Genomic DNA, 12,187 nt, shown 5'->3' with positions numbered 1-12,187 from the left:
TCAGTGGCATCAAGTCATTCACGAGTTTGAAGCGAAAGAACGTTGTGCCCGAAGGCTCAACGCATCTTGATGCATGCGCCCTACTGTACGTCTCAAAACCCGCCAGTGACCAATTCGCCTGGCGGTAGTTGGCGGTATGCTGCCAGTGGTCTAGTACTAAGGCCATATACCACTGAGGGGGCTACTTCCTAGACTAACCTCAAGTGACTACGAATCATTGCAATAAATGTCAAACACAGTCGATGCTCTTGTGACCCATAGATTAAATACTCTGTCCAGTGTGTCCACCGGTCCAGTATTGTATACACTTTCTCCCGCGTCTTGCATTGATCCTCTCATCGCGCTAACCCGCCTATCTTAGATCAGATTCCTAGCGTATTCCGAAGATTGTGAGGTGTGCCAGGTAAACATCGATCTCTTAACGGTCTAGAATATGACTGTCGCCCCTAAATCCAGACGATCTGGCATGACCACACCAGACTCCCTATTGAAGGATCGTCCCAGCACCTCAAGAAGCTGGTGATTCACCATCGAGGCTGTGTCTCAAGTTCTTGCTTCTCTTTCAACTTGCGTCTCTTTGAATGCCGATTCTCTTTCTAGTCTATGCCTCCAGCCGCTTCTGTTTCGCTCCTGTTTCGTCGGCCTTTTTCCACACGGAGACATCTAATGTTGAGGCAGGTGCCACGGACACCACTCGGTCAAATAAGCAGGTGAAAGTCTTCACATTACTATAGGTCTCTGGTCTCTATGTAGTCTCTACCGTACAGTATACGCTATAAGTATACAGTAACAATGTAGTGTATACTGCCCGTTGCCACTGTTATCGCCCACCGCACAGTCATACCAGTTCGATCGCCAATTCCGTGCCCTCTCGGCTCCGATACGTATTGCATTCAAACCCCAGCCTAGCAATCTTACTGCGAGAGTGCCGGTCTTTCACACCGCCCCTCTTCCTTATAAAAGTCACCATTCCAGAGGCACCATTGGAGGATCCGCGCGGGAATAAACCTTTCGGGGCAGAGGACCGTGGAAAGTGTCGGGCACCGGATGACGCGGTGGAGTATGAATACTCCTCATTTTACAACCGTACTGTGGTGGCCATTATTAATTCCTGGAAGAGGGACCGCTTTGGCATGCAAAATCTCAAAATAAAGAGAAGGCCCCTGTACAATTACCAATCTTTTCACTGCAGGTCAACAGAACCGAGATACTGTATCCATCGGCGTCGGTATTCACCTGGGCAATCGATTTCCGCCCCCACAGACGGCGATGGGGGATTCTGGTGCATCTTCAAATGGGACTGATCATCATCCATCGGAAATCTGACACTTTTGTGTAGACCCTGGGAGTAACCCGTGAGATTTCACATCACCGGGCACCTAGGAGCTAAGATGAGTAGTGTACACTGTACAGTGACTGTACAGTGCACACTGCTCAATAGCATGTATGTAGGTACCTCCATTAAGCTGGAGAATGGCTGAGCAACTGGAACCTTCCAATCCTCAATAAGCCAGCAAAACCTCGCTCAATCTCCACATCTGACGCGCGACCCTATCACTTATCGGACATAGTTCACAACCCTGACTCTCTTGAATATCTCAAATGTTGCGCATAATGCACATGTGGAGGCAATCTTACTTGGAAGCCCAGACAAGTACAATATCTATCACTAGTTACATAATTCGTACCTTAGTAGTACCTTACTTCTGTGTACCCTTGTACAGTGATTGATCCCCTAAACATCAATAGACAGCAGAACATCCATATGCAGTCAGTATATGTAAGACTTGAACACAACCTAGAACTACATACCCAGACATGTAGTATACTGGAGACAGTGTTCGACGACCCTCTTCGACCAGACTTTACTGCGGCTAGGTGGAGTAGTTACTGGGTGCTGACGCTGATGGATGCCGATGAGCTATCCTGCAGCGAGGGACGGTCTCGACGAGCAAGGTAACACGATGTATGTCCGGTCTGTTCAGTCCAATTGAATTCAGCTCACTACAAGTAGAAACAAAAAGCATTCTCCGTCGTTGACGGAGCCTATATGCCCTCCCTTCCTCTGTAAAAGCAGTTATTTGAATTCTTGGCAGGTTCATTCACGCATTCGCTGTATCGATTAAAATTACAAGTGCAGGTGGGGGGCTTCATGACCCTCGGTCCTCCTTTGGATCCCTCGAATAACCCTTTTGGACATGTTTACTCGCTCGCCCATCAGCCTCGACAGCAAACAAGATGTCCCGAACCTGAATGCCTCGTCCTTTCTCCTGGTCTTCTCGCCACGTGCCGAGGCGTCGCTTCGGTGGCCCGGCTGGTGTCTCACCGGACTGAGTGTGCTTCTCTGGCCCTGTTGTTGCTGCTGTTGTTGTAGGGGTAGAGGGTGCAGGTCGGGTGGGCGTCGAAAAGCCACTCGACGAGCCTCCAGGCTTCAGCCACGAATATGACTTTTTGGCGCCGAACATGCGCCCAGAAAGCATGGAATTTGTGGCAAGTCGTGCTGTCTCCACCGACTGCTGATGTTGCTGTGCCTCGTTGGCTTTGTTATCCATCATTTTCTTTTGCTCTTTCTTCGTCATGGACTTCTTGCTGTCAAAGCTAGGAGCTCTTTCCCCCACCGGTGTGGACGGGGCTGAACCCATAATTGCCACTGGGTCATATCGTGCGCTCGGTTCATCAACAGCTGTCGCACTGGTTCCACGTTTTGCGCGCTTGGCAGCCCGTTTGTTTTCCCGACTACCTTCTCTCGTAACAAAGCCCTTGTATCTCTCCGCTGGTGGTTTGCGAGCTGCAGCATCGCCGTCCAAATGGGGTCCTGGGGAGCAAGAAAGAGATTAGTTGGATGACCAGGAAGCAAAGTACCTCAGTTGAGTGACAGCCATTCTTACGTTTAGACGGAGTAACAGTATTCCCCGCAGTGGGACCGAGAGGTTTTGCAATGTCAACCCACGCATCTGGTACTACCCCGTGCGAATGGGCTCTGCGACTGCGCGCCAGCGTAGATGCATAGTCTATGACCCCTCGGAGGCGCTCTTCGCATGAGAGAGAAACGAGATTCAAGATGTCGACAAGCGGCGCTCCCTCCTGATTGAGGATAGTTTGACCAGTTCGCACGATAGAAGAGCCATCGGGACCAGTGACTTCAATCGGAGCCTGGCGGCCGGGTACTGGATGAAAAAGACCTTCCGAGGGGATCCGAACCCCAAGCTCAAAACCACGCTTCTGAATCTTCTGCTCCACAAGCTTCGCGAACAGGAACGGTTCCTGAAGATGGTATTGTGCCCTTCGTGCCGCCTCTGTGTTTGCACGTGTGGGCTGGTTGCTAATGGTGGAGCTTTGAGATGTCGGATCGGAAGAGAACGAACTCGTCGCAGCCGCTGGCTTGTTGTTGGGTGGGTCACCAAAACTGCTCGTCGCAGAGATTGTCCCAGTCGTGGACGTTTGCGATGCAAAGGACGCATTTGTTTGGGATGGTTGCTGTGGCAGTGGGGGTCTATTGGCCGCCTGCGCCTGCGCATTCGGCCCAGAGAAACTGCGCGTGAGGAAAGCCTCTTCTTCTCGAACGTCAATTCCCGAGGAGGCCAATACGTCTGTGAGCTCAGCTGCATCAGTTGTCTTATCAACAGGGCGTGATGGAGGTCCCATGGTCCCTGGAGCAGGCGCAGCCCCAGTGGGAGTTGACGGGGTGAGATTGGTGGCCATGCCGTTCACCTGAGGCTGTGCCGGAGGAAGTTGCATTGCGCCGAAGCTTGGCGAGGCATACGGTGATTGCGTTTGAGATGGAGGAAGAGGAGATAAGCGAGGCTTCTTTTGAGGTGGCGGCGCGATCGATCCGTTGACTGGAGATTGTCCAGAGTGAGGTGAAGGCGAAGAGACTGGAGGAGAGAAGGGGTGTGTAGCGAATTGCGGTGGGGGTTGCTGCTGTTGTTGTTGCTGTCCCTGTGGGTGGGGAGGGCGTGTTTGCGCCATGGTGAAACAAACACCTAGAACCGCTCAGAACCGATGATGATGGTTGAGGGAAATCGCTATTGCGCAGCCCGAGTCGCTTGTGGATTGGACCACACGAGGGTTCTGAAGTGAGCGATATGCTCGCACCACCAACAACCACTGGCTCTGATCATCTCACAACAGCCATTCAATCGCAGTGTATGCAAGTACTGATTGGCGTTGTAGAAGAATGACAGATACGAGCTGGTAGGACGGCGAGGTCCTCGATGCAAGTGTCTACCAAGTGGATGCTTCGGGAGCTTCTGGCGTAACTTGAGGTTTTGCTCCGCGGTTCGCGTCATCACGTGATACTACAGATAACGCCGCGTCTCGACAGAAGCTTCCATGTCGAAAGTCATTCGCCTTTTCACTCTGCTCTCAATTTCTGCTTACAAGTTTACCATTTTGCGCTTCTGGCGTCAACTCTGGTAATTCATCCTCTGGTGGCGAAATTGTGACTTTGCGACTCGCGAGGGTCGTGGTGTCTTCAGACCCAACCGGTCCTTATCCTGGACTGGCCCCAACCAAGCTCTCAGGACCACCTGCGGGGGCGCACATTGTCGACGCAAAGACGCAAATATGGCGACTAAGCGCAAGGCTGTGGCAATGGGCTCTGGCGCCGATGACGAACCCGTGGATCCCTCTGATGAGCTCGCGTTCTATTGTTTGGGCGGTGGAAACGAGGTCGGACGTTCATGTCATATCATCCAGTATAAGGGCAAAACAGTCATGGTGCGTATACGAGACTATTGATCTGCTTGACAACGTGCTAATGTGTTTCATCTCCAGTTTGATGCGGGTATGCATCCAGCCAAAGAAGGCTTCTCCGCACTCCCGTTCTTCGATGAATTCGATTTGAGCACTGTCGACATCCTATTGATTAGCCAGTACGTGCACATACCCCAGCCCTCGTGGTCCCCCTGCCTTCTTTGCAACAGATAGAGATCTTGTTACTCTCGTCGGGGGAGGCGCTGTGAAGATGAACGTTACGATATCCCTGCGTGATAGTCCGGCCTGCCCCGGTCTTGTTTGTTAGGAACAATTGCGACTTCGATTTTCGCGCTGCCGCCGTTGGCGCAACGCTCATTCTTTACTTGGTACTGATTGTTAATAATTCTAGTTTTCACGTCGATCACTCGTCCGCACTTCCGTATGTCTTGAGCAAGACAAATTTTAAAGGTCGTGTGTTCATGACCCACGCGACAAAGGCCATTTACAAATGGCTGATTCAGGACAATGTCCGAGTCAGCAACACGTCCTCCTCATCTGACCAACGCACCTCTCTGTATACAGAGCGCGATCACCTGTCAACTCTACCCCTCATTGAAACAATCGATTTCAACACGACACATACAATTAACAGCATCCGCATCACGCCTTTCCCTGCCGGCCACGTCCTAGGCGCCGCAATGTTCCTCGTATCTATTGCTGGGTTGAATATCTTGTTCACAGGGGATTATTCGCGTGAGGAAGATCGCCATTTGATCCCTGCTGAGGTTCCGCGCGGCATCAAAATTGATGTACTCATTACCGAGTCTACGTTTGGCATTTCTTCGAATCCCCCACGTTTGGAGCGGGAGGCTGCGCTCATGAAATCGATCACGGGGATCCTAAACCGGGGTGGACGAGTCTTGATGCCCGTATTTGCCCTAGGTCGCGCACAGGAGCTGCTGCTGATTCTCGAAGAATACTGGGAACGACACCCCGAGCTACAAAAGGTTCCTATATACTACATTGGTAACATGGCACGGCGTTGTATGGTGGTTTACCAGACATATATTGGTGCCATGAACGACAATATCAAACGATTATTCAGGCAACGCATGGCCGAAGCGGAGGCAAGCGGAGATAAAAGCGCAACAGCAGGCCCGTGGGATTTCCGTTTCGTGCGAAGCCTCCGTAGCCTCGAGCGCTTTGATGATGTTGGAGGTTGCGTGATGATAGCATCTCCGGGTATGCTACAGACCGGCACAAGCCGTGAGCTTCTTGAGAGATGGGCACCTAGCGACCGCAACGGTGTAGTAATGACAGGCTACAGTGTGGAGGGGACGATGGCCAAGCAGCTTCTGAACGAGCCAGAGGCAATTCCTGCAATCATGTCCAGAGTCTCAGCAGGGCAAGGCCGTGGGCGTGTCCCAGGCGGAGGTGACGAGGATCAAAAGGTTATGATTCCTCGTCGCTGCACTATTGATGAAATCAGTTTTGCCGCGCATGTTGACGGTGTTGAGAATCGCAACTTCATTGAAGAAGTGGCTGCACCAGTAGTCGTATGTACCCTCAGGACATGTCTCTTTTACCCTGCACCTGGAAGCTGACCTTTCGACCAGATTCTAGTACATGGAGAGAAGCATCAGATGATGCGCTTGAAGTCAAAGCTGCTATCTCTCAATGCCCAAAAGGCCACGCCGACTAAAGTCTTCACCCCAGCCAATTGTTCCGAGCTGCGTATTCCATTCCGCAAGGACAAGTTTGCCAGGGTTGTCGGCAAGCTCGCAGACATTGCTCCCCCAACCTCTGAGGATGAAAGCCAGTTGATGGCCGGAGTCCTGGTACAGAATGGATTCGATCTGTCATTGATGGCAGCAGATGACCTTCGGGAATATGCTGGCCTTACGACGACCACTATCATTTGCAAACAACATCTGACGCTCAGCTCTGCGAGCATAGATCTCATTCGGTGGGCGCTTGAAGGCACTTTCGGGGCTATTGAGGAGGTTGGCACCCAATCAAAGCAAAATATCAAGAAGGAGACGAACGGCGATACGTCCATGTCGGATCCGAAGCAGGAGGATGCGGACGAGGAGATTCGCATGGAGGAAAAGCAGACTTACTTGGTCATGGGCTGTGTGACCCTTCATTATCAGCCTCGAACTCGCGAGATTGAGTTGGAGTGGGAAGGCAACATGATGAATGATGGCGTTGCCGATGCGGTAATGGCTGTACTACTCACAGTTGAGAGCAGTCCAGCCTCTGTCAAGCGTGAGTACAAATTCTCCTGATTGAGATTCCGGCCAATGTGCTAATGCTTCGCAGAATCTGCCAAGGAAAAGCATCATCATCACCATCACGACGATGAGGATTCTTTCTTGTCCCTTCAAAATCCCCATGCTCACGTCGGACCCGAAGATCGGCTGGCTCGTCTTCTCATGATGCTTGAAGCTCAGTTTGGTTCAGATATTGGACCAATTGAAAAGCCACGCGTTCCAGTCGATCTAGCGATCGGTACGGACGACACTACTGAAGCTAATAAGGAAGAGCGCGTGGACGATATTGAATCCGCAGAGCTGGACCGTCTTCATGCCCTCGGTATCCCGGTGCCCGGGCTTGAGATCAAGATCGACAAGCATGTTGCGCGCGTGTGGCTGGAGACTTTGGAAGTGGAGTGCTCAAATGCTGTACTTCGCGACCGTGTACGAGTCGTCGTTGAGCGAGCAGTCGAGACTGTCGCAGGATTGTGGGCGCCCAGCTCTATGCCCACCGAAGTTGTGTCTAATGGTTCTTCCAAGAGTCACATTGAGGCGAATGGGCCTCCAAGGAAGGTGGCTGCAATTGAAGCCGAGAAATGAAGAAGTTTTCATGTACGATATCAGGATACCCAACACAAAATGAGCCATTTCGGAGACATTTTAGTGCACAATTCGCTTTGCTATCGCTTCTGCATTTTAACATAAGCTCTTCAGTTCCAGCTGATCTTGTCATATTTTGCTTTAACTGGGATGTAGTTCTATGAGAGTTAAACGAAGGACGGAAAACGGTCCATTTTTCCAAGCTGGCACAAGAGCCGTAAAAGCTGACTTCTTCCATTGTTTCGGTGGTAACCTTAAACATATGCTAGGGACCATTATCATGTCTGTGACAGGATCAGAGTGGCTCCGTTGAGTTGAGAGACAGGCGGATCAGAGCTACTCGTGAAAATTAGCAAGCACGACTTCAAGAACCTTAGCCAGCGTGTCCACCACAACATCGATCTCCTCTTTTGTCACAATGTAAGGTGGTGCTATTATCACATGATCACCACGAATGCCATCAACTGTGCCGGAAGACCCGTAGAATGAGACGGCGTACTCTTTCTTCAGTCCAGTCTCCTGAATGTGGAATGCTAAACGATGTTTGGGGTCGAATGGCTCTTTGGTGGTTTTGTCTTGCACGAATTCCAACTACGAAAGGACGTCAATCAAGTTAGCTGCCAGTTGAAAACAAGCGGGCACCGCAGTCGAAGATGTTACTTACGCCCCAGAACAGGCCTTTTCCACGTATATCGCCAACATGTGGATGAGACTCGAACTCCTGACGAAGACGTTGCTCAAGGTAATGGCCCATGTCACGGACATTGTCCAGAAGCGCTTGTTGCTTGATAGTCTGCTGAACCGCTAATGCTGCCGCGCAAGAGACTGGATGGCCCTGATAGGTTTGCCCATGTCGAAACTGACCGGTACCTTTGTCCATGGTTTGAACGACGGCATCGTTGATCAAAATACCGGACACCGGCACGTAGCCCCCACCAAGACCTTTGGCAATGGTTTGAATGTCAGGCACAATACCCTCCTGCTCCCATGCGTGAAGGGTTCCGCACCGACCCATGCCGCACATGATTTCATCCAGAATCAACAGAGCTCCATATTTCTCGCAGACGGCCTTCACGGCGGGGAAATAACCAGGAACAGCGGGCACGCAACCAAGGGCCTACTGATGTCAGTTTGACTCCCTCATTCTATCTCACCTTGACTGTCTGAACTTACCGCACCGACAATCGGCTCAGCGACAAAAGCGCACACTTTCTCAGGACCGACTCTCTGGAACTCTGCGTCGAGCTCTGCGGCAAGACGAGCCACGTAGTCGGCGTCTGACTCTCCCTCCTTCTTACCCCGATAAGGATAGCACGGTGAGACATGAGATGTGTTCTGGGCCAAAAGGGGCTCGAATGGCTGCCTTCGTTGCACATGTCCACCAGCGCCCAGCGCTCCAAGCGTGGTGCCGTGATACGAGGGCAAGCGAGAGATGAACCTTGTCCGCTCAGGCTGTGGAGTCGGCAGCTCGAGGAAATATTGACGAGCAAGCTTGAGAGCTGCCTCAAAAGCCTCCGACCCTAATACATCATCACATCAATGATCGTTCGATCTTGCAGTGGTTATGTCGAGATGGGAGAGCACTCTGCAACGGAGCACTTACCCGAGCTCACTACAAACAGCTTGGACATCTTGCCGCCTGTGGACTCTGTGAGAAAGGTTGCCAGATCCTCTGTTGCTTGAGTACCGAAGAAGGCTGAGTGGCAGTACGAGATCTGATCAATCTGTGCCTTGACGACTTGCTTGACATGTTCATTTCCGTGGCCCAGGCAGGACACCGCAGCGCCTCCGGTAGAGTCCAGGAATTTGGTGCCATCCTCCAGGAAGATGTAGCATCCTTCGCCCCCGACAGCTTTCCGGGGAATGAAGTGGGTGTCTCGATGGAGAACAGCACTGGACATTGCGTGGTTCAGGTAACTAGGACGGCAAGGGAAAGTTGGGATAATAGATGGCTACGATAGCAAGAACCCCAATAAAAAGCGGCCTCCCTGTTCCTTCAATGTCTGCAAATGTTGGAGACAATTGGGCGATAGGATGGCAACTATTGAATCAGATTCGAGCGTGGCGAGTCAGGGCTGCTCCCCTTTTTATCTCCCCAACTCATCCGAGGCTATCTGCTCATTGCGGGGGAATAGTCGATGGTGGGTTCGGCATGCCGAGCCGTGGCGAAGCCGAGTCGTCAATTGGTGTGCCTTTATCAGTGTGAGTCACGATTGAAATAAGCTAGTGTAATACGAAGATACTAGACTACTTTGTATCGGAATGTCGTTCTCGGAAAGACTCGACTTAGGATATTTCATACGAATGCGGTGACGAAGTGAGCGGTCCCACCGAATCAGATAGGTGGATTGGCGCGTTATGGTGAGACTCCTCCGCGTGCTACCATGCAGGACCCTGCATTGCCGCTCATGTACCATACGCCTGAGATGGGCTGAATCTAGCCACCTCACAGTCTCCAGGAGTTGAATGAATCGATCACCCATGAATGTCCCTAAATGCTGACATGATCTGATATTTCACTTGGTTGGGCATGAGACGAAATGCCGAATTGGAAAGGCTAAATCGTCGGGTACAGGATTTCGTTGGGTACCTAATTTGTGATCTTCCGACATGTGACATATACATTTAGTTACATGCTTTGAATCGATGAGATGGGAAGGACCAGCAAGTCAAGATTCCGGCGCTCAGACAACTCGCAAGATCATATTCTTCTTACAGACCTACTACCTAGCAGCAAGTACTCCGAATGTTCCAGTCTCGGCCATATGAAGATGTAAAACCAAGTTCGGCTCAAGCATCCCGACCGCTCACTAACGACTACTACTAATCCTAAGAGCCAACAGTAGTAGTAGTCTGGCCGCCTACCCCAGATTACCAGGAGCACCACCAACTGGTCAATCCTCCTCCGCCCGCCGCCCGCCGCCCGCACAGAAGATCCCAAAGGCCGCAAAGACCACCTCCCGCACTTTCTTCTTCTTGCCCCCTCATTTTCAAACATCTCGTCGCACTGCCCACCATGTCACACCATGCCCGCATTGAAGAAGTGTCAGACTCCGATCCCGATGAGGTCGCTCCCTCTGATTTGATGGCGGTGAATTCCATCATCGAGCCTGCATCAATTCCCAAGCAGTCGATCCCAACACCCGCCGCGCCTTCGCCATTGGCTTCAATGGCCTCGATAACGCAACAGCTCCCAGAGCCCCAACGCGAGATCCCCAAGCACTTTCAATGTCTCTACCCGGTATATTTCGACAAGTCGCGCTCACGGGCCGAGGGTCGCAAGGTTGGGTCCGAGCTTGCGGTGGAGAATCCACTTGCTCGCGACATTCTGGATGCAGTGCAGATGGTCGGGCTACAAGCTGGCTTGGAAGCAGACAAGCTGCATCCCAAGGACTGGGCGAATCCCGGCCGTGTGCGAGTGCTCTTGAAGAACGAGGAGGGTCGACTCATAAACCCGAAGATCAAGAATAGTGAGTGCCCCAGCATAACCCGATTGCTTTGACTCCTAATGAGGTATGTGACTGACCTGGGATCTCCATTCTTCAAGAGCATCACCTTTACATTCTTGTCGCTCAATATCTGAAAGCTCACCCTACCACTGAACAATCGCCGTTTCGTCTGCGCATCCGCGGCTTGCCCACGCCTGAAAAGCTTCCTGGGGCCCCTCCTGCCCCACGTGGCTGGAAGGTTGGCAAGATCCTTCCCATACACTCTCCAGCCTACAGCGGAGGCGGTGTTAGTGACAATCCCTTCAAGGAGGCTATGGCTGAGATGCAGAACATGCATGGTATGCCAGGTATGCCTTCCATTCCGGGCTTGGAAAACCTGGCCGCCATGGGCGGGGAGCCCTCCGCGCCTACTGTCTCAAAAAAGGAGAAGAAGGATAAGAAAAAGGGCAAGGCCTGATTGAGTCGATGACGCTTCAATCCTTCCGACTCTTTACTTGCATTGCACGGCGACAGGCGTTCTATATCTTTTCTCCTTGCTTTTCATCATTACGAGGAAAATGAGATTTCCTTGATCCGTCTAACTATCCACATTTTGGCAATAAAGGGCTAAGTGTGTATGAGAGACATGTGCATTTTTTTTACGATGAATAAATCAAGGCGTAGCTCGTTTGAGAGATACCTGAGGCATAGCGCAAATGGCCCAAGCCTGACGCAGTGAATTCTCCCAAGTTTCCACCACGGCAGCTCAGTGTGAATTTGTAGACCGAGACTGTTCTTTTTAATGGCTCTAAGGTCCCTTGTCCTGACAACTCTATACCTTCGTTTCGTAATACTGCGTAAGAATTCGATTTATTATCGGATAGGACGCTGGTGCTAGCATTGACAGCTCGCCATTATCGGCAGAAGTCAGATTTGAACACTAAATGCCACAACGCACCAGATTGCATGTCAAGGACTCGAGGAGGGGCGCGGGGACGGATATGAATTATGTGGTGGCGAGGGCGGCGGTGTTGGATAGGGATGCCATCCTGAGTGAAATTGAAAGGGTGCACAGTCGGCAATCATCGTTAAGTGAATGTAACGGACAAGTGTTGGATGACTTCAGATTGCAATGGATAGTGCAACGATTGCCAAGAAAAGGCAATTCTCGCCCACCTAGCTAATCATCCTGCTTTGAGGCGCGAG

General features: G+C 51.4%; 4 protein-coding genes across 4 annotated transcripts; 2 read left to right on the top strand and 2 right to left on the bottom strand.

The window, feature by feature from the left end:
• Positions 1 to 2,150: 2,150 nt before the first annotated feature.
• Positions 2,151 to 3,969, bottom strand: N7539_002324 (uncharacterized protein; the record flags this gene model as incomplete). The annotated part of the gene is made up of 2 exons (XM_056931927.1): positions 2,151 to 2,815; positions 2,889 to 3,969. 2 exons carry the CDS (start codon positions 3,967 to 3,969, stop codon positions 2,151 to 2,153), a joined length of 1,746 nt encoding a protein of 581 aa, XP_056791886.1.
• Positions 3,970 to 4,566: 597 nt separating this feature from the next.
• ysh1 (cleavage polyadenylation factor subunit YSH1) lies at positions 4,567 to 7,553 on the top strand (the record flags this gene model as incomplete). The annotated part of the gene is made up of 5 exons (XM_056931926.1): positions 4,567 to 4,719; positions 4,777 to 4,874; positions 5,108 to 6,254; positions 6,315 to 6,966; positions 7,021 to 7,553. The coding sequence occupies 5 exons, from the start codon at positions 4,567 to 4,569 to the stop codon at positions 7,551 to 7,553; spliced, it is 2,583 nt and encodes an 860-aa protein (XP_056791885.1).
• Positions 7,554 to 7,889: 336 nt separating this feature from the next.
• Positions 7,890 to 9,454, bottom strand: N7539_002322 (aminotransferase, class III; the record flags this gene model as incomplete). The annotated part of the gene is made up of 4 exons (XM_056931925.1): positions 7,890 to 8,144; positions 8,218 to 8,670; positions 8,727 to 9,073; positions 9,157 to 9,454. The coding sequence occupies 4 exons, from the start codon at positions 9,452 to 9,454 to the stop codon at positions 7,890 to 7,892; spliced, it is 1,353 nt and encodes a 450-aa protein (XP_056791884.1).
• Positions 9,455 to 10,569: 1,115 nt separating this feature from the next.
• On the top strand, positions 10,570 to 11,459 carry N7539_002321 (RNA-binding signal recognition particle subunit SEC65; the record flags this gene model as incomplete). Its single annotated transcript, XM_056931924.1, has 2 exons — positions 10,570 to 11,023; positions 11,101 to 11,459. The coding sequence occupies 2 exons, from the start codon at positions 10,570 to 10,572 to the stop codon at positions 11,457 to 11,459; spliced, it is 813 nt and encodes a 270-aa protein (XP_056791883.1).
• Positions 11,460 to 12,187: the final 728 nt, after the last annotated feature.

This window comes from Penicillium diatomitis (assembly GCF_028827545.1).
Source record: "Penicillium diatomitis strain IBT 30728 chromosome Unknown utg000003l_segment0_segment0, whole genome shotgun sequence".
NCBI lineage: Eukaryota > Fungi > Ascomycota > Eurotiomycetes > Eurotiales > Aspergillaceae > Penicillium > Penicillium diatomitis.
Note: the sequence above shows the minus strand (reverse complement) of the source record. Positions and strands in the feature narration are given on the sequence as shown.